The 20212-nt window shown below is 34.5% G+C and overlaps 3 protein-coding genes and 1 pseudogene across 3 annotated transcripts; 2 read left to right on the forward strand and 2 right to left on the reverse strand.

The window, feature by feature from the left end:
• Positions 1-2140: 2140 nt before the first annotated feature.
• LOC108335024 (plastoglobulin-1, chloroplastic) lies at positions 2141-6254 on the forward strand. Its single transcript, XM_017570941.2, has 3 exons — positions 2141-2847; positions 4706-4901; positions 5690-6254. The coding sequence occupies exons 1-3, from the start codon at positions 2255-2257 to the stop codon at positions 5999-6001; spliced, it is 1101 nt and encodes a 366-aa protein (XP_017426430.1). The 5' UTR covers positions 2141-2254; the 3' UTR covers positions 6002-6254.
• Positions 6255-7098: 844 nt separating this feature from the next.
• On the reverse strand, positions 7099-8438 carry LOC108335029 (uncharacterized). Its single transcript, XM_017570947.2, has 2 exons — positions 8095-8438; positions 7099-7739 (listed from the first exon to the last, which is right to left on the reverse strand). Exons 1-2 carry the CDS (start codon positions 8223-8225, stop codon positions 7292-7294), a joined length of 579 nt encoding a protein of 192 aa, XP_017426436.1. The 5' UTR covers positions 8226-8438; the 3' UTR covers positions 7099-7291.
• A 1186-nt stretch (positions 8439-9624) lies between these two features.
• On the forward strand, positions 9625-10407 carry LOC108335031 (uncharacterized). The gene is made up of 3 exons (XM_017570948.2): positions 9625-9918; positions 10013-10060; positions 10144-10407. Exons 1-3 carry the CDS (start codon positions 9717-9719, stop codon positions 10269-10271), a joined length of 378 nt encoding a protein of 125 aa, XP_017426437.1. The 5' UTR covers positions 9625-9716; the 3' UTR covers positions 10272-10407.
• A 4658-nt stretch (positions 10408-15065) lies between these two features.
• Positions 15066-15710, reverse strand: LOC108334874 (uncharacterized; annotated as a pseudogene).
• Positions 15711-20212: the final 4502 nt, after the last annotated feature.

Genomic DNA, 20212 nt, shown 5'->3' on the forward strand with positions numbered 1-20212 from the left:
CAAATAAACAGCCAAACAAAATAAACAAAATTATTATCTTTTTTAAGATATAAAATAAATATACTTTAAAGATATATTGTTTATCAACGTTTAATAGAGATATTTTCTATTAACAACTAATTGTATCTTGAACAATTTTAAATTTATTGTATAAAGTTGTGTTTGTATTGTCTTTCTAAATAAATCTTGGAGAGGACTTCTCTATACTTGTTTGTGTGGTGTGGAAACATTATCTCTAAAGCTTCTTTTTTATTTACTCTCTATGGACGATGTTTTGGTATCTAGAAGCATCTATTTCTTAAGCAAATAGACCAGAACCTTTTGTTGATATTTCTACTTTTTCTTGGTTGAAACCGACGTGTGTTATTGCAGAGTACAGTAACAAGATGCTTTGCAACTACCATTAGCATGTGCATGAAACAGGTCAAATAACTACTCATTTTAGTAAGAAACTTTGCAAGTACCATTACCATGTGCATGCAGCAGGGTTAAAGAAGTACTAATTGTAGCCTATTCTTTTTAAGTAAGGAAAGTGAGGTTTCTTCTTTGTTGGATGTCATCCGCCACCAGTTTTGTTGGATGTCATCCGCCACCAGTACAGCCAACTATGCAAGAATTTTCTTTTTGATATTTATAATTATTAGAAATATCAATAATTATTTTTATAATTATGATAAGTTTTTTCACAGGTTTCTCCCTCAATTCTATACTGTATTTCTGTCCATCCATTTAAAATGTGGTTAATGTATAGTTTTTTGAGTAATATTGGTAGGTATGTAATTATTTGCTTTTCACGTGTATTTGATAAATCATAAATCTTTTAATAAAGTTTCATAATTATAATAATTTTGAAAGGACATTCAATGGAAGATTTAAAAAAGTTTGCAATTACATTTTTTTGGGGTTATTTACAAGAAAGTAAACTTTATCGAGTTAATATTATCATAATAAGAAAATGTTTGGTTTAATTATTTATTTGATTTTTATTTTGGTTCAGAAACGTTAAATTAATCCTTTAGTTTTTTTTAGTTTTAATTTAGTTTTGATTTGTGAAAAATTAATATAATTAGGCATTTTTAATCAGTACAACCCAAACAGTATTAATCAAAAATTTTGCTGAAATTAAACAATAATTATTACTTTTGTATAAATTTTCTGTTATTATTTTTATTAAAATTAACATTTTTACTAAATATTTATAAAAATATTTTTAAACCAAATAACTATATCACTATATTCTATTTAAATAAATTACATTTAAAAAAATATTTATAAGGTTAACTTAGTCATCAAATTTCGGTTAAAATAGTTAAAGTAAATAAAAGTTACACATAAAAATTTTAGACATAAAATTTTACATATATAATTATTGATTAAAAAAGTTTAAATAAATAAAAAAATAATTTTGATTAATAAAAGTATTTATAAAAATGTTATAGTTGATTTAAATATAATTAAAAAATATTTGATAAAATATAAAATTTATTAAAAATATGAGTATAAGATTTTACGAAAAAGTAAATTTGGTCTAAATTTGAATAAAAATAACATTGTTTTATCTTGTTTGTGATTAAAAAAAATATAAAAATTAAATTATGACTTTGTTTGTGTCTGAAAAATTATTACTTACACGTCACAATGGGGTTATGTCACACAATTTTAATCTGACACGTGGACTTTTTCCAAAATAATAATAATAATAAAATAATTTAAAATAACTATAAAATAACTATAAAATGACATGATTTAACATTATTTGTAAAGTAGTATAGAAAAATGATCAAATTGTATAAATCTTTTACAAATTAAAATTAAAAAAAATAATAATTAACTTAACATTTTTAGATAAAAATAATAAGTAAATGATTAATTAAACTATAATAAAACTTTTAAATGATGGAAAGATACACTGTTTAAAACCATTATTAAAAACACAAACGTCATTGTAAGAAAACTGCAAAGAATTTTAGGAAATAGGTGATATAAATGCTACATTTTACTAAATTAACTCTGTAAAACACATGATAATAATAATAATAATAATTACTATTATATTATTGTTATTAATTGAATATATGAAATTAGGCTAAAAAAAGTAATTGATATTGTTAATAAATGTGAAATAAACTCTCCACATATTGAATTTTGTTGGATCCATTATTCATGGTTCATTTTCATTTTCGTCAATTAGTTATTTGTGGTTATAAAGCATAATTGTTTTGTGCTATACTAACTAGTGAAGAAGCAGAAAAAAATGGCTCAGATTTCAGTTTGGGTTTCACCCTTTCGCCACCCTGTACCGATGGCCCTCGTCGCCGTCACTTCGCCCACTCCCTTCATATTTTCTCGGAACGTTAAACCGCTTTCTCTCTCCTCTCCACTCTCTCACCTCTCTCTCTCACCGCGCTTTCCCAGGTCTCCTTCTCGCCGCATCCGCGCCTCCGCCGCTGACGACGCCGGCAAGCCGGCTGGGAAGATCTCCGACGAGTGGGGCGAAGACTACGAGCCTGAAGCCGAGGCGTCATCGTCCAAGCTTCCCGACTCTGATCCTCCCAAGGACGAGGACGAATGGCAGGAAGGAGCTGAAGCACCCGACGCCGGTGGATATATCGACGGTGGGAACGGAACTCCGGTCGCTGAGGCTCCGTCGGAGGAGGGAGTGGATGCTAAGGTGGAGGGACTGAAGCGTGCTTTGGTGGATACTGTCTATGGCACCGAGTTAGGGATTCAAGCCGGGTCGGAAGTTCGTGCTGAGGTGTCCGAGTTGGTGACTCAGTTGGAAGCGGTGAACCCTACCCCTGCCCCCGTGGAGGAACCTGCCCTTCTCGATGGGAATTGGGTGTTGCTGTAAGTGTGAAATTCTTTAGAAGTTGTGGTTTTTGTGTGTGTGATTATATCGTGTTGTGACTATAGAATGTCTCATATGATTTATGTATCATTGCGTTTTGAATGAATTGTCTTCCAATCATAGATTAATAATGAGTGTTTGACTGAAGCAGTAGAAAAGCGTAAACAGATACTACCAGTATTCTGTGGCCTTAGTAAGAGAGGATTATAGGATTTAAACATGTTTTAAGTCGATGAACGTCTGGGGCTATTTTCAGAAGATCACTGTTTCTATGTAATTTGGTTAGGTAAGTTTGGTTGGTGCTATGAAGAACTGGAACAGTGCTCTGCTACAGTGCTTCATGGTTTACATTTCTGTGGAACTTTCTTCTAGTGTGTCAATGGGGGCGTGATCCATGGTGCTTGAGACAGAGGAGAGGAGGGGTGCACCTGCAGAGACTTTGATGCTCAAGTTAGGATTTGATAGAATAGCGGTTAAGGTAGTTAGAATTTGGAAGACTAAAGGCTAAGGTGTATGGATAAAGTATTTGACTGAGGTCGCAATGAGGGGTTGGTGGCTCTTTCATCATGAGCCTGTCACATCTCTCACGGGGGTTTGTTGTATGATGTAGGATTTTGTTTCTTTTTGACTACAGGGCAAGCCTTTATCATCCACTACACAACTAATTGATAGGGGAGAAGAAGAGGAAGTTGTTGAGCCAAGATCGTTTCTCGTCAACCAAAACCTCTAAAACGTACAAAGGGCGTAATCATTGATTTCTTTATGGCACAGAAGCGTTGTATCAATTGTTGATTGGAGTTTACAGGATAACTTCTAACGGAATTGTTGTGACTGCTGGGAAAGCATCGAGTTATTATTTTGTCCTCTTTGCATTTGTGGTTTTGGCTTAAAAAGTTAGCATCAAGATTTTTAGAATCGAATAGCTAGGGTTTCAAAGAATAACTAGATTAAAGTGCGGGAGTGAGAAGCTGTTGCAAAAAAAAAAATCAAACTTCTAAAAGTTTTGTTAGATAGACGCTGCATATCTACAAACTCGAAGGTTTTTAGTGTAATGATGGTTTTTCCACCGTCGTTTAGTTGGAGGATTTAATGAAGCAACGTCTACTAAACCGAACTATGTGGAAAAAGAGGTTCGCCGTGTTGGTGCTAGAAATGACTAATTTTTAGTCATTTAGATGGTTTGGGTGGGTCTATGCAAAACAATCCCTCAAGAGAAATCCTAATTCGACAGAACATGCTTTAGCCCCCCTCTTCCTCCACCAGAGTTCCTTTCCCACTGGGAAAATTGTCTGATTGCTTTTTGCCTGGAAAATTATGTATTTGAGGTCCTTGACCAAAATCTATTATCATTATCCAGCCCTGGAAATGGCTTGCAACCAGCAAGTCGAGTTTGAAAGGAGAAAAGGTCATGGGGAAGTTTTACTTGAAAGTGTTAATGTTAGTATTGCAGTATTCAGAACCAAATGCCGACTTAATGAACTAATTAACCACATTCCACAGGGAAGAATGATAATGATTTTCTCTGTTTCTTTCTATTTTCCTTTTTTATCACTATATGAATCTTAGAAGGGAGATTTCCATTTGTACTTTGGTTTCTTATATTTTCTCGGGTTTTTATTGGATTCATGTTTAGTTTAAAGGGCACATTGCTGGCTGATTAAAATTGAGGATAATAATCGGGGTAACTACTTACAAGTAAAATCTTCTACAGGAAAAACTCATAATTACAAACCCTTGAAGTGTTTCTGTTACTCCAACACTTAATGTTCCTTTTTACATTAAAATAAACTCAGAATCTATTGTGTTAGTAGTTCTTAATTAAAGTCATTGCTTCTTTATTTGTCAAACTGTTTTCAGGTACACTGCGTCTTCGGAACTGCTGCCTCTTCTAGCAGCTGGAAGATTGCCTTTGTTGAAGTTGGACAAGATTTCTCAAACAATTGATACCAGTAGCTTCACTATTATAAACTCCACAACACTGTCTAGCCCTTTTGCATCTTTGTCTTTCAGTGCATCTGCCTCATTTGAAGTTCGAAGCCCTGCAAGAATTCAGGTATTCCCTTGAAAACATTATTATTTTATGAATGTTAAAGACAAGGTAGTAAAATGACAAAAGGTTCTGGGGGTTAACATCTAAAGGGTGAAAGGCACCAAAAGTGCCTTTCTCATTGATTTATTATTTTAATGTTAAAAGAAGAGTAAATATTTAACTATAAACATTAGCTTACCATATAAATTAACTATTTGGGCCATAAAGGTAATGTTCACAATAAAAATTAAGATGTTTCACTAAACCATGAGTTGGTTGCGCCAAAAGTGTCAAACCCTAATGCAAATTAGATGGTTATTTTACAATCTTTGGCAACTGATTATGGTGTTTCACCTGAACCAAAAAGACATGTCTGTACCGCTGAAGACAGTGATTTGATCAGCAAGACTGCAAGAGGTGCTGACGCTTCACCTTACTTCCTCAACTGCTCATTTTTATATCTTTGACTCTATTGGTTTATTGGCTAAAGAAAAAGAAAGGAGAGGTTAAAGGACAGTCTGTGCAGCTAATATGATGTCAAAAGAAAAATACTTACTACGTTTATCAAATTCCATGCTTTGTAATTTGCTGGTACTTGAAAGAGTTCATCCTTTTGTAATTAAGTGGTAAAATATATAGCCGCTTCAATTCTATCTCGCAAATGTGATATTTATGATGCTTATTGTTAATGATATTGCAATTCTTATGCTGCCAAATGTCGTATATTACTCTATAATTTGTTGAGTGTGCATATGAACTTATTTTATTGCAGCGATCAGAAAACTCTTGTTAACATTTCTGAATGCAAGCAGGTCACTTTTAAAGAAGGTGCAATACAACCTCCAGAGATAAAGTCTAAAGTTGACCTACCAGAAAATGTGGACATCTTTGGCCAAAAGCTTAGCCTACAGCCTCTGCAACAATCCCTTGGTCCACTGCAAGGTCTGGTGGAAAACATATCGCGGGTCATTTCTGGTCAGCCAGCTCTCAAGATTCCCATCCCTGGCGAGAGGACAAGCTCCTGGCTTCTTACTACATATCTTGATCAGGACTTGCGAATATCAAGAGGAGATGGTGGTCTTTTCATTCTAGCCAGAGAAGGAAGTCCCCTTCTTGATCCATAGGAAAGTAATAGTAGTCTTTCTTCTTCTCCCATCCGTCCCCGTCTCCTAAGAATAATCTGAAAGGTTTATTCAAAATGTCTCAATTCTTTTTCCTATAAATTTATATTTAAAAATGACGGGTTATGCTTTTCAGCTGCAACTCTACAATATATAAACTATCGGAAAGACAGTGTCAACCCCCTATTAGCTTCGGTGAAATATTGAATTGGTGAGGGAATACGAAATCGATTTTATGAAGCTACTTTTGAGATTATGAGACTGTGTTGTCATAGTTGGGAGCTAAATTAAAATTATATGCTTTATAACGGAACGTTATTCATACCTTTCAAACGGAAAAAAGAAAAATCACCGGGGAAGTTAGTAGTTTTCCCGACAAAATTTATTTTGTTAGAAATTGACCTTTATGTTTAAGGGCTCATTTTTGTGTTGTGTGCTTTGTTATTTTTCAGAAAAGAAATCCGTCAATAAGACCAAAAGAATGGAAACATTAAAGCTTAATTTTTATGTCATCATTTATGTAGAAAACATAATCTGCCATACATAATCATCCCGAACTAAATGTATAGGAATTGATGACTATGTAGATGATGCATGGTTCCTAATGCCTATCCGTTTGCCAGAGAAGTTAAAATTGTTAGCATTTATCACGTAGCACTTAGAGAAAAATCTGAATCTCGTACCAACTTTTATTGAAGGGTATTTTTAAAATATATGAATACATTATAAGAATAAATACTTGTTGGTACTCATCAGCTTAACCTTTTCGGGCTTTGTTAGCCTCTGCTCAAAATCGCTTCACAGCAAATTCTGGCGAGCAAAACATAAAACTAGAAAACCACTTTCCCGATTCCTGCATTTGGTGACTTAACAATACTTGCTATGTCTCCAACTGTACTTTTGCGTCAGAACAGTTAATAAAAGGGTAACAAGTGAATGTCACCTCCAAAGAAGAATGCATTAGAATATCATATAAACTCGATTGAATAACATATTATGTACCTGTATTTGCATAAACATGGTATGCCTAACCAGTTGACATGGAAAATATCAGACGACAAGTAGCACAAACCAAATTTGCTGGGAAAAACAAACTAAAGAACAGCACAATCTCCATATCATTATTCATTCAACAGGAAAATTATCCATTGTATTAACAACTAGTTCTTTTACTAAAAAATAAAAACAATCGCCTAACCGCTGGTTATCCAAAAGGAAGCCTGATGAACTATACAGAATACAAAGAGACAACAAATTCGCGTAAGCCACCACCATCATTTTCTTCCACAAGGGTTAGTTATGCAGCATCCACTGCATAATGTCCTTCCTAACAACACCCCCTGACAAATTTACTCTATAATTTGATGCCACAATTTGAGGTGTAGAAAAGCTAAAGTGCCTGCCATGGATGGTATTCCCAGGAGGATTTGGCCGTCGCATCACTCTCGGACCTGTTGGATAAGGCACTGACCTTGCTGAGGTAAATAAATTCCTATCAGAGTCCCTCCTCAACGTCCCAGAACCTTTGTGATTGGAACTGCTACCTCCTGCGGCATGCTTTCCAATGTTTTCTGTGGGCCTAACACCATCCGAAGGTGGTGGACCACGAATCTGCGCCGATGGTTTCATTCGATCCAGCCACCGCAATATAAAGTTCCCGAAATTCCTACCTACTTCTATGTCCCTATATTGAATGTTCCGATGCACTTTGATTGCTACATCAAACACGCCACGGGTCCGTCTGCAATACACCGTAGAAAAATGTAAGTCCCTAACATATATTCGTAATTTCATGATAGAATCTACGCTTAGTTATATATTTATCAGCTAAAAGCAATTGAATGATCATTGATTAATGATTATCCTTTAAAACCCTGGATCTGGAGGTCACAAAGCATTTTCTAAAAGCAAACAATCCTCACAAAATCATTTCAATTTCCAAATATCACAACGAAAAAAAGTCATTTATTGCAATGTCGAACATGATTTCGCCGCGATTGATCTCATTTTTTTGTGAAAAAAAAAATAAAAACACAATTACTGCCTACGGTAGATAAGAGTAAGAAAAGCATTGGGAATCGAAGAGAGGAACGAACCTGTGAAGAAATTGGCGAAGTTTAGGGTACTTAGGGCTTACGATCCTGCGTTGAATCCTGAGAGCGAGCCTGTATGTTCGTTTGAGACCCAAGAAATACGCGGTTCCGAGCGTTATCTCCCACAGCACCATTGAAACTCCTCTCTCTACAACTTTATTCCTCTCTTTCGATTTTCTAATGTTCTGGAACACTAATCTTGACAATTCCTTTTCGTCTTGCCGCCCAAGATTCTGTTAACCTTCTCATTGGGACTTCCAGAATTTTCTTTCGGTGACGCTTGTTCTTGCGTTTTTCATTTCCCCTCCTCTTCCTCCCACTTCGGCCTTCCATTTTTCCTTTCCACCTCTCAACTGTACGACCTTCTTCATATGGGCCTTCCAAATTTCTAGCTCAGCCCAATTTCCAAAATTAATGTTTTTGAAAATTACTTTTCACACCCATGGCTTCTTTGTGCACCTAAGATACGACAATATTTAATATGAAGTCCTGTAACTTAAAGATAACAATGTTGTGTTTAAAAATGTGTAAAAGACTAAAATAAACTTGAAAGTGCACATGTGTAAGGACTATAATAAGTGGTTTCTATATACAGGACCTAAAATTTTAAAAATTATACATATTGAAAACATGTTTCAGTTTTGTATTGATTCATGCACTCTCTCTTAACGCAATGAAGACATACTTTTATTGGGTATTTTTCTAAATTGTGGCCTTTTTCTGTCAGAATTATTTAAATAAATGTACAATAATTGTGTGGCGTAGAAGCTTAGCAAAATAAGAAGTAGAAATAGCAAAGCCTAACTTATATATTGGGCCTTATGTCGGTGAAGCCTATTTGGGTTCTCTTCACTTATCGGATTGCATCGTGTCTTCCGTGTTTCGCTTTTTTAGGCTTGACTAACAAATAAACCTAATTGTCTCTTGTTTCTCCAAAGGTCGTATAATTGTACTCTTATATCACCAAAGAGGCAAACAGAAAAGGGCAAAAATCTACCGGCATTTACTACCAATAATTTCTTTAACGTGCTCACATGCCACAAACTTAAAAGAACCTAAAATAGAAATGAACGTATCTAATATGATCTAATATTTCAAAACTAAAGTAAATGCCAATATTATATTTTTATTTTCCTAGGGATAAGTGATTAGGTCATTTGCTACGCTAACATGCCAAACAGGAAATACGTTTCATCCAGCTAATATTTTATAGCAACACATTATTTACCAAAATCCAACAAACTCATTAAACTAAATTAAATTTATTTTATTATGTTAGAGAAGTTCATCAAATACATTGTGTAAGATAGTATTAAAAATAAAATATTAAAATTATTCTACATTGAATTCTAATTTAATTTGATTTATCCTAGCGCAAAGACGTGGGAGAACCAAAAGAGCATCCCTCCCAAGCTGAAAAGGCGAAAACAAAGAGATGAGTAAAGGAAAAGGAAAAACAATTAGAAAAAAGACAAGCAACTCAGAATAAAAAAAATAATAAAATAAAATAACAATAAAAGAAAAGAAAAGCTTGAAAATAAAATTCATTCACAGTGGAGAACAAACACAATCTCTATCTCTCTCGCGCTGTCTCTATCTCACTCCCGTTGTTTGTAGCAGCCACGATGCAGAGACAATCCCTGGGTTCACCATCACCCAAACTCCCCAAACTAGAGACGCTCCTCTCCGACGAAGACGATGCTCCCAAACCTCACCGTCTCTCCTCGCCTCCTCCATCACCGCACAAGTTCGTTCACTTCATTCCTGTCCTCACTCTCCTTTGCTTCTTCATCCTCTACCTCTTCTCCCACGCTCCCTCTCCATCAGGTACTCCATCACTCATCTATTATTACATATTATATATATTACATACTTCAATTTCTCAATTTCAAAATCCCTCACATCTTCCTCCTCCTCTCAGACTTGAATCATTTCTCCAGATTCAACCGCTCGCCGTCGCATCATCTAGGTAAGCAAAGGCAATGCATTTCGAGATTCTTTTTTATTTTCAAATTATTTTTTATTCATGCATTTTTATCGATCTGTTTCTAGATTTGCCTGACAAGATCGGCGGCGACATTGGACATTACATGGATGTAAAACGAAGCGACGTTTTGGCGATCCGAACTTTGCAGCAGATTCCGAAGTCACGCTCTCACAGAAAACTCGCCGATTATTAAGCTCACACACGTGCTCGCTTCTTGCCTTCCGTAATCGTTCCCTCCATTCTATATTCTTGTTCATTGTACATCCATTCGCTTTTATTTATCGCTATAAAAATTATAATAAGAAATAAAAATCAATTTCACCTGCTTAGATCCTCCATTGTTTTGTTATCTCTATTTCTCTGCTAAGAAAATGAGTGAGTGAGAGTGTTCATCGAGTTGTGTTTCGGCGTAAGATAGCGAGCGTGCGCCCGGTGAGTGTTGGATACAGCTGGAGTTGGGGACCGTTACTGCATCCTCAGTCTTGGGTTGCGGTTAAATGCCAGCTGGAATTCGAAGTGTTTTTTTTTTAATGAAGAAGGGAATTGAGGTGAGGTTTTGGCTGAAACGGAACGAGTTACCGGTGGGTGCATGGGAAGTCCGTGCAACCCGGCTTGCTTTGAGGCTAGGTCCACGTGTCATTGTACGGGGAAGTGTAATGGCAAGCAACGAACAGGAAAAGTGCTATAGGTGGCAAAAGTGTCGGTGCTTGAGTGAAAGACTCATGAAATAAATCAGTGCTTGCTTGGACTCATTCTTCATTTGTTTTGATGTATGTTATGTGTGTGTTTGGATGAAACGTGGTGGTGGCACGAATAATGGCGAGTGAAGTATGTGTATGATCAGATGCAGACGATGATGGCGTGTGTCTGGTACGTGGGGCATTCCTGGGGGTTTTGATTGGCTGGTCCCTAATGATATTCAAATATGGATAGGATAGGCATGATAGAATATATCATCACATCAATTTAAAGATATACATCGCTTTTCTGTCTGTGTAACGTTTATATGGCATTCACGGGAAGAAAACACGTATCAATATAAATAGTCCAGGAACCCTGAGATGATACCAGAATGAATTATTATTATCAATATAAATAGTTTTAAGCTGTTTTCATCATTTTTAAATTGTTCATTAAGTATTTCTTTTATTTTGTAAAAGAAATGTATTTTGATAGTATAAATAATTAGCAAAATTAAGGTAGATTATGTAAACTTTTAATTTATATAAATAACACTAAGTGTTTAAAAATTACAATAACAACTTATGTTAATATCAATTTCTTTTTATTTTATAGATTTAAGTAAAACATTTACTTTAAGGATATACTGAAATGTACGAATTAAGTTTTCTGAAATAAAAAATAATGAATTTGTCCAGTATTATTTTCATTCCTGAGTAATATTTAAAATAATAAAATTACACTAGTCTCTCTGAAGTATTGACTATTTATTAATTTAGCATATTTTATTAATGTTTGGAGAGTATTTTAAAAGATGTTTCGATATTAATTGACAGGACCTATCATGTTTAGTAAATTATTTAGTTTACAACTATTTATTTAAGTGAATGATAACTTTAAAGATAAATTAATAAGTTAATAGCTTTTTAAAACTTGTATAAGTGGTAATGCAAGAAATTATAATAATATTATTAAAGCATAAAATAAAGTACGAAAAGGCAGTAAAAATAAATTTGAAATTTATCCGACCTACTTGGTTTTACACCAACTAATGTTAAGATCATGTAATTAGTGTAAAAGTGTCTTAGAATATTACACAAGCATTAAAAACTGATTAATAGACATGTATAATTGTTGACTGGCTACATCGCCCATTTGGCAAAAGAGTCCCATTCTGGAAGAAAAGATTGAGTGAAATGGGTTTGTCTAAATTTTTTATACTTGTCCAGTTTCTACAATTTTCGTACAATTTGATGTATAGTGAGTGGACTTGGTCATATATATATATATATATATATATATATATATATATATATATATATATATATATATATATATATATATATATATATATATATATATATATATATATATATATATATTACTTGGCTATTCTTTTCAACAATGGTCATCATCACAAATACATTGACAAATTGAAATTTTACTAAAACTTTATCATACTGCTTGATAATTTCTAAATAAATCTACTTGAGTAATACATATACATATATATATATATATATATACATATATATATATATATATATATATATATATATATAATTACATAACATTATGTCGAGAATAGCCGTACATGAAATACATTATTGAGGTTATGTAGTGACTATATCCACAAAGTCATGTGGCGAACATAACAATGATGCAAAGTTCTTCCCACTGACATCTATGTTGCAATTTCTTTTCTCAAACGCACTTTTTTCTATGTTAACTTTTTAGTTGGAAGTGGGGCTAAAGTCGAAATTTGCGTAACGATTAAGCTTACTAATTTGTTCAATTTAACTCATTGACAATTAAAAACTTCCTCCTATGATAACATTTCATCATTGATAGATTTTATATCTTGTTTGTTTTGTCTCTTCCAAACTCACTGCTTTCATCTAATATGTATCCACTGTACCCACCGCAACTTTTCCTTTTGCATTTATTGAAAATTAAAACTTGATCATGACATCAAAGTATAAATAAAAAAAAATGGTCCATACGACCAACTACACTTATCACCAAAACAACAATTTTCTTTATTAAATAAAACAATGTGGGCCATGGCTTCACGAGAGAATTTGGCAAAACTATATAACTCGTGAACATGGACATTCAAGAGGTTGTCTCAGCGTTTAAAACAGATGGACATTCATGTTCCTCCGTTTAAACGACAAACATATAATGCGTAAAAGTTTGTTGATGTCAAAATAGTACTCACTATTTTAATATAAAATTTAAAATGTTAAAATACACATATGCTGTATATAGACTAGTTAAAACTTAATTGCAGCTTATGAACTATATTGCAATTAAAGAGTAGTTAAAAATATTCTTTTTGGAGTAACAACAGTTTCTTTGTGATGTTGCTGAAATTACTCATAGATGATTTGGGTTCTGGATCGCATGTGGTGGAATGGACAAAATGTATACATAGAACTATGGTTAATATCGAAAAAGTCAATCATCAATCAATCGAACGGTCTAATTTCAAAATCAATGATTCTTTGAACCGAATTTTTTTTATCAACTACTCTTGAAGAAGTGAGTTCTTTTAAATCAATCATCTTTTATCATCTCTTAGACATCACCTATAACTACTATGATCAAACAATACAGTCAACCAATTAAAAAATGGTCAGAGTAACAATTAAGTAACAAATCAACCTGTTAATATCGATTAAAGTATAATTGAGTTATGATTAGATCAACCAAAAAAAATAAAAACCCATAACAAACTTCTATAAAAAAAGTTTAATATATAAGTTTGATATAATATGCACATGCATCATTGCATTAGTTGTTGACTGATCGATCATCTACTGAAATTAACATCGAAACATTTTTTATAGATACTACCGAAGCGACGATTCTTGATGAACAAGAGACTTTAAAAACCTAAAAGACAATAGAAAAAAACATAACAGAACAAACAATTTGAAAATTGACACAATCCAACCAGACTAGGAGATGACCCGACACTCATTGTACTACATCCGAACAATTTAGTCACAGAAAACTCAAAATCAAACAACTTAAACTTTGGATAACACTGTAACACACAAAAATCAACCGTACTATGCGTTAGAGACCGGCCACAAACCCATTTCCAACCATCTGAATCAGAATATAGGGTTAAAATTACAATTGTATATAAAATGGTGAAGTAAAGTTTGGGACAATGTTAGAAGGAGAAGGAAATGAATCCAATTGTATACAAAGAATTTAGAGTTAAAGAGGAAAAGAAAATTAGATTTTGTAGGAGGAGTCATGTCATAAAGTTCTATTATTTTACTTTATGTGATTTCATCTTCTTGCAAATTTTATTAACAATACAAATACTTTATAAGACTCATTTTCAATGTAAGAATAGTCTTTGCAAGATTAAAATATTTTCGTATTTAAGACTCATGATTAAAAAAAATTAAGACCCTTTTCAATTACATAAACATATTTCAAAAAATCTTTTTAATAAGGTTCCGGTTTTAAACTTAAAATTATGAATGACTCTTCCATTTGAGATCATTTTCATAGGTATAATGGAATATTGTAGTTGTTACTCAATTTTTTTTAAGAAAGAGGAGTAGAGAAAATATTGGTAGAGTGATGAGAATTTAGTATGGAAAATATAATAAAATATAAAATTAAGGGTTTAAACCCTCATATCGTCTTCATATTTGTTGGGGAATCTCAAGTGGGTCCTCGTTTTTTTAACTGTCTCAATCGGGTCCATATATTTGTAAAATTGAGCCAATTAAGCTTTGTCCGTTAAGTTTTCATAGACGGCGTTAAGTCTTATATTACGTGAAATTTTTTATTTAATTTGTTATTAAATCTTGTATAAGTGTTATATGACGTGTTATGTTATATTGTGTTATGTTATATTATTTAATTGTTCAGCGGAAAGGACCCTCCGCCAACAACGACAATTATGGTTGTTGACGGTGGTGATCGACGACGATCGAAATTGTTGCGAGTGGTGCCCTGGTAACACAGTGAAAAATAAAACATTAGAGAAATTTGAAAGCTTTTGAGAAAAATAAAAAGGAAAAATGAATTGAATCAGAAAAATAAAGAATTGAATTGGAAAGATGAAGAGAAAAAAAGAAAGAGATTGATAAGATATGGAAATTATGAAATGGAAAAGAGGGATTCTGAAATGAAAAAGGGAAAAGATGAATCTGAATTAGGGATTTTGAAATGGAAAAGGGAAAAGATGAATCTGGAAAGGGAAAAGATGAATTCTGAAATGGAAAAGAGGAAATCTAAAATGGAAAAAAAATTAAAATTTCGGGAGAAGGTGTTTTCAACACATGGTTCCGGAATCTTCTTCCACCCTATCATCCAGAGAACGAAACCCACTTTCAAAATCGAGTTTTGGAAAAAACCCAAAAGGAAAACTCGGAAAGATCACGGTGGGGGCATCAAATTGCCACGTATTCGGGCTTGTGGGAGAGGGTTCAGGGTGACACTGTGAGGGAACTTCGGACGGGGTCTCTTTTTAGTGATTGTATTATTATCTTGTTCTACTGCCGTAGTAGTTGTTTCTCTTTCAACAGCCGAAATCCCCATGTTTGTTGTAGACTCAATACCAAAATTGTCGTAAACACCAACATCTTCGTGCAGCGTCCCATTGTAGCAAAAATGAAAAAATGGAAAGGGTTTCTGAAAAAGAAGAGAAGCTTTGGGACGGTGGAGGAACGAATGAATTTGATGATTATAGATATGGTTATGTGTGTGAGGACACAACAAAGTGACTAGGTAGGTTAGGGTTTGTTGAATAATGTTTGGTTTGACCAAAACAAAAAAAAAACCCGCAGTTTGAAGATTAAGAAAGTAAATTAGAAGGATGAAAAGGTGTTGATATTTTAATGATGTTCAAATAGGTAGAAATAAATTTAAAGGGGAGTAATGGTGATTTTCGAAGCAGTTTCTACAGCGTTGAAGCCATGGAAACGAAAGGAGTTTATGTAGTGAGAAAGATCAGTCACCGAACAACAGAAGAAGCAGTAATGGTGTTTTGGTTATAATTTTCCCGGTTGAGCCCTGTTCCCTTTTTCACTCAGGTAATTAAGTTTATAAGTTTATTTTACTTGTGTTTTCAAAAAAGTTAAATTCCACGTAATATAACAGTTTTACATTAGTAGATTAAGTGTGCACCACGTCTGCAAATTTTGATGTTGTTTATGAAAACTTAACGGACAAGGCTTAATTGGCTTAATTTTTCAAATATTTGGACCCAATTGGCTCAGTTTTACAAATATATGGACCCGATTGAGACAGTTAAAAAAACGATAACCCACTTGAGATTCCCTAACAAATATGAGGACCATTTGAGGGTTTAAACCTAAAATTAAGATACCATTAATTGAAATTCAGTGTGAAGGATGTGAAATGTGAAAATTCAAGTATATAGTTTTTTTCATTCACAAATATTAATTATTATTGTTATTGTTATTGGTGATGATAGTGTAATAATTGTTGTTGTTGCCAGGATTGTACTGTTGTTTTCATACTGTAAATATTATTTGAAGTTTTTTTTTCTTTTGTTTTGAAAAATCTAATTAAATCATGTTAAATTTTGCATTAATTGGATTGAATTTTGTAATATATTATTAAGAGTGAGTTTAAGTATGTCATTATAGTGTAAGAAATTTCTCATGTTGTATTGTATCCTTATTTCTATCAAATAAAAAACACTTAAATTATTGTAAGAACCTAGAAAATAGAGTAATAAAGTAGATAAGTGTATTAAAATAATGAGACGAACATTTTACTTTAAAATAATCTTATAATATAAATAGAATTTTATAAACGCGTCTCATTACTTTAAGAACACTCAATCTCTCTAAAACATTATTCCCTATTTTCTCTGCCTTCTCTCTATTCTCTCAACTGAGTTGTCTGATTGACGATCAGGAAGTGCCTAGAGTTCACGACGTAGAGGGCTACACAATTGACTGATCAATTTCTTGATTCTAGCTGGTAAGCTGTTTTTCCCCTTTCTCCGCATGTTCTTGAGTCTTGATCATGCAAATTGTGTTGTTGCATGTGTCTTGTAGCTTTCTTCTTCAATTCTCAGCTCAATTTAGGTTCTAAGAGTTGTTTTCTATCGCCAATTGGTGATTTGTAGGGTTTCCTAGAGTTACCTTGCAGTGCAAGCATCGTTTTAGGGGTTTCTAGAGTTGGGTGGTACTTCTCTAAGGTAAGGAAAGCTGGATTTTTTCTCTGTTTAGTTAATTATATTATACATGTATGAAGAATATGTTAGTTATAGATATATGATGAGCTGAATTTTTAACTTTGATGTTATAATGAATGTGCTTGTTGTGGCTGTTATAAGTGTGTGTGAAGAAATTATGAATATGAACTGTTTGGGATGATGATTCTGATGTTATAGACTAGATGAAAGGTAAAGATCTGGATGAAATGGGTTTATGAGAAAGTTGTGTGAAGTATATTGGTTTTTAGGTAAGTTTTAAGGAAGTGGAGTAGTGAAATTTTGAAATAGGAGTTATAGGCTGTATTAGTAAGTTAGAATAGGTTAGATAGGTCAATTAGGACTTGCTTGAGTCCTTAAGTGGCTGAAAATAGTGCCAAAAGGGGTAGAATGGGATTTGAGTCTCTAAGTTGATAAAATTTGATGTTTTGGAGCAGAATTTGATCCATAAACACTACAGATTGAGGTTAAGAAGGTTTAGAATCACTTAGACAAGTCTAATTAGGTATATAATACAATTTATGAGTGTTAAAAGTTGGGAAAAATAGATAGAATTGGTAATTGGGGTATGAGTTGCATAATTCTACAGATTTTTGTTCTGTAGATTATGCACACTCGCTGTGCGAATAGATTCGCATAGCGAGTCGCTCTGGCAAGATGCCCTCTGCCAAGGGCATTCGCACAACGAATTGGTGCGTTGTGCGAATGACTTGAGATGTTTGCTCTCTGCTTGGACATTCACGCAGCGAGTTAGGTCGCTATGCAAATGGTTGAGGAGAGTTTCTCTCTGTCTAGTGATTCGCATGGCGAATCAGAGCGCTATGCGCCTGGTTGGGGTATGGGACTACTACCAATTTTATTCGAATAGCGAAAAGGGACACACAACGAGTAGTTGGGAGGGTTGGTTTCTATCTGGGCTTTCGCATAACGACGTGGGAGCGCTATGCGAGGGGTTGAGGTCTGCTACCTTTGCGAGTTAATTCGCACATCGAGACAAGTCGTTATGCGAGAAACTTATGGTTTCGCCTTGCGAATTGGGTGCGCAGAGTGAAAGGTCTGGAACAGTTTGCTCTTTATTGCTTTGTATTGAGTTGAATTAAATTAATTGTGGCATGTATTGTGAAGTGTGCTTGAAGGTGTATGTCAGTATATAATTGAGAATTATTATGAGTGCAATTACAAATGAAAGTATGTGATTTAAAGGGGTGAATGTAAGTTTCAGTGCAGGATCTCTTGGTGAGATTCCAGGTTGTTTAGAATGAATGCAGGCGCTCAGTCTTGGGAGTTATCCTGAAACTCCAATGATCTTTCATTCTCAAGTAGGGAGGATTGAATCATGCCGTGAGGAGTAGCAAGAGGTCTTAGTCTTGGGGGCTTCCAGTATGCCTCAAGGCCTGGAACAGACTAACCTCGTGAGGGTGGTAGGGTGAAACCCATTGGCAATGACTTTGCAAAGCAGTAGAGGCCACCACGAGTGCATGACCCGCCATAGCTCGACAATCATTCTAAGCCCAAACGAGTCAAGTTTAGAATATAATATGATAGGATGTGTGATTTAGTTACTTTGCTATAAATAATCATGTGTATGTTATATGCTATTATAGTGTATGTTTTCTTGTGTATCTAGCTTCACTAGTGCAAAAAGGACTTTAGACGTCTGTTATTTTGGGCTTTTAACGTCTGATCTCTGTCTGACGTCTATATGGGTGACGTTAATGAGACGTCGAACCCTTTAGGTCAGACGTCTCTATAGACGTCAGACCTATATAGGTCCGACGTCTATATAGACGTCCGATCCATACAGGTTAGACGTCTCTGAGGTTGCTCCTGACTCATGGTGATTCGAGTTTACAACTTTATATTTTAATTGAAGAGAATGTATTGTACATTTTTTTATTGGATGGTTTTAAAAACGTAGTGGAGGGAATTGGAGGAGTACAAAACGCAAGAAATCGCTGCCATAGAACGCCGCCTAAAGACACGAGAATAACTGCACCAAAACCCAACGAAAACGCATTTTAATCGGTTCAAATGAAAGATAATGCATCAAAGAGTGATGTAATCGGAGTAAATTTAATTTAAAACGGTGCCAAAGTGAGAAAACGAACCTGAAAAGCGTAACCCGTAGAGAGAAAATGTGACGAAGATGATGAACAATGAGTGCGCGTAACGGCTGTCTCGCGTTCACGGTGTTTTAATGCCAAAATTTAGACGTCGGTTCCCCCAACTAACAGACGTCTAAAGTGCTTCAGAAGTCGGAGTGGCGGGATCAGACGTATAAACGGAGTCAAAAAGTGACTTTTTAAATTTCTGGATTTAGGGTTTAGAGGTCGGTCCCCCCAATTAACAAACGTCTAAAGTGCTTCAGAAGGCGGAGTGGCGGGATTAGACGTCTAAACGGAGTAAAAAAGTGACTTTTTAAATTTCTGAGTTTAGGGTTTAGACGTCGGTCCCCCCAATTAACAGACGTCTAAAGTGCTTCAGAAGTCGGAGTGGCGGGATCAGACGTCTAAAAAGAGTCAAAAAGTGACTTTTTAAATTTCTGGGTTTAAGGTTTAGACGTCGGTCCCCCCAATTAACAGATGTCTAAAGTGCTTCAGAAGTCGGAGTGGTGGGATCAGACGTCTAAACGGAGTCAAAAGGTGACTTTATAAATTTCTGGATTTAGGTATTAGACGTGGGTCCCCCCAATTAACATACATCTAAAGTGCTTCAGAAGTTGGAGTGGCAGGATCAGACGTCTAAACGGAGTCAAAAAGTGACTTTTTAAATATCTGGGTTTAGGGTTTAGACGTCGGTCCCCCCAATTAACAGACGTCTAAAGTGCTTCAGAAGTCGGAGTGGCGGGATCAGACGTCTAAACGGAGTCAAAAAGTGACTTTTTAAATTTCTGGATTTAGGGTTTAGACGTCGGTCCCCCCAATTAACAGACGTCTAAAGTGCTTCAGAAGTCGGTTCCCTCCATAACAGACGTCTTAATAGAATAAAAAATTATTTTTTTTAACTTTTTCGTTTAGTTTTGGCGTCTATTCGGGGGGAGCTGACGTATATGAGTATTTAGACGTCGGGCCCTTCCATAACCGACGCCTAAATAGTTGTTTTATTTACGAAAAATGTCACCGGTCATTTTTTACGTTGGATATTCGAGGGTCAGACGTCTAAAGGGTGACGTTAAAGGTCTTTCTTGCACTAGTGCTTACCCTTTTCCTTGTGTTTGTATTTTGCATCTGTAG

This window comes from Vigna angularis, chromosome 10, assembly GCF_016808095.1.
Source record: "Vigna angularis cultivar LongXiaoDou No.4 chromosome 10, ASM1680809v1, whole genome shotgun sequence".
NCBI classification, from domain to species: Eukaryota; Viridiplantae; Streptophyta; class Magnoliopsida; order Fabales; family Fabaceae; genus Vigna; species Vigna angularis.

What these genes read in the sequence shown, in the direction of transcription:
- LOC108335029 (XM_017570947.2), bottom strand. Translation starts at nt 8,225, where the DNA reads ATGGTGCTGTGGGAGATAACGCTCGGAACCGCGTATTTCTTGGGTCTC. An exon ending in CTTCGCCAATTTCTTCACAG is followed by an intron (nt 7,740 to 8,094) that starts GTTCGTTCCTCT and finishes GGTGTATTGCAG; the next exon opens with ACGGACCCGTGGCGTGTTTG.
- LOC108335031 (XM_017570948.2), top strand. Translation starts at nt 9,717, where the DNA reads ATGCAGAGACAATCCCTGGGTTCACCATCACCCAAACTCCCCAAACTA. An exon ending in CCACGCTCCCTCTCCATCAG is followed by an intron (nt 9,919 to 10,012) that starts GTACTCCATCAC and finishes TCCTCCTCTCAG; the next exon opens with ACTTGAATCATTTCTCCAGA. An exon ending in CTCGCCGTCGCATCATCTAG is followed by an intron (nt 10,061 to 10,143) that starts GTAAGCAAAGGC and finishes ATCTGTTTCTAG; the next exon opens with ATTTGCCTGACAAGATCGGC.
- LOC108335024 (XM_017570941.2), top strand. Translation starts at nt 2,255, where the DNA reads ATGGCTCAGATTTCAGTTTGGGTTTCACCCTTTCGCCACCCTGTACCG. An exon ending in GATGGGAATTGGGTGTTGCT is followed by an intron (nt 2,848 to 4,705) that starts GTAAGTGTGAAA and finishes AACTGTTTTCAG; the next exon opens with GTACACTGCGTCTTCGGAAC. An exon ending in GAAGCCCTGCAAGAATTCAG is followed by an intron (nt 4,902 to 5,689) that starts GTATTCCCTTGA and finishes GAATGCAAGCAG; the next exon opens with GTCACTTTTAAAGAAGGTGC.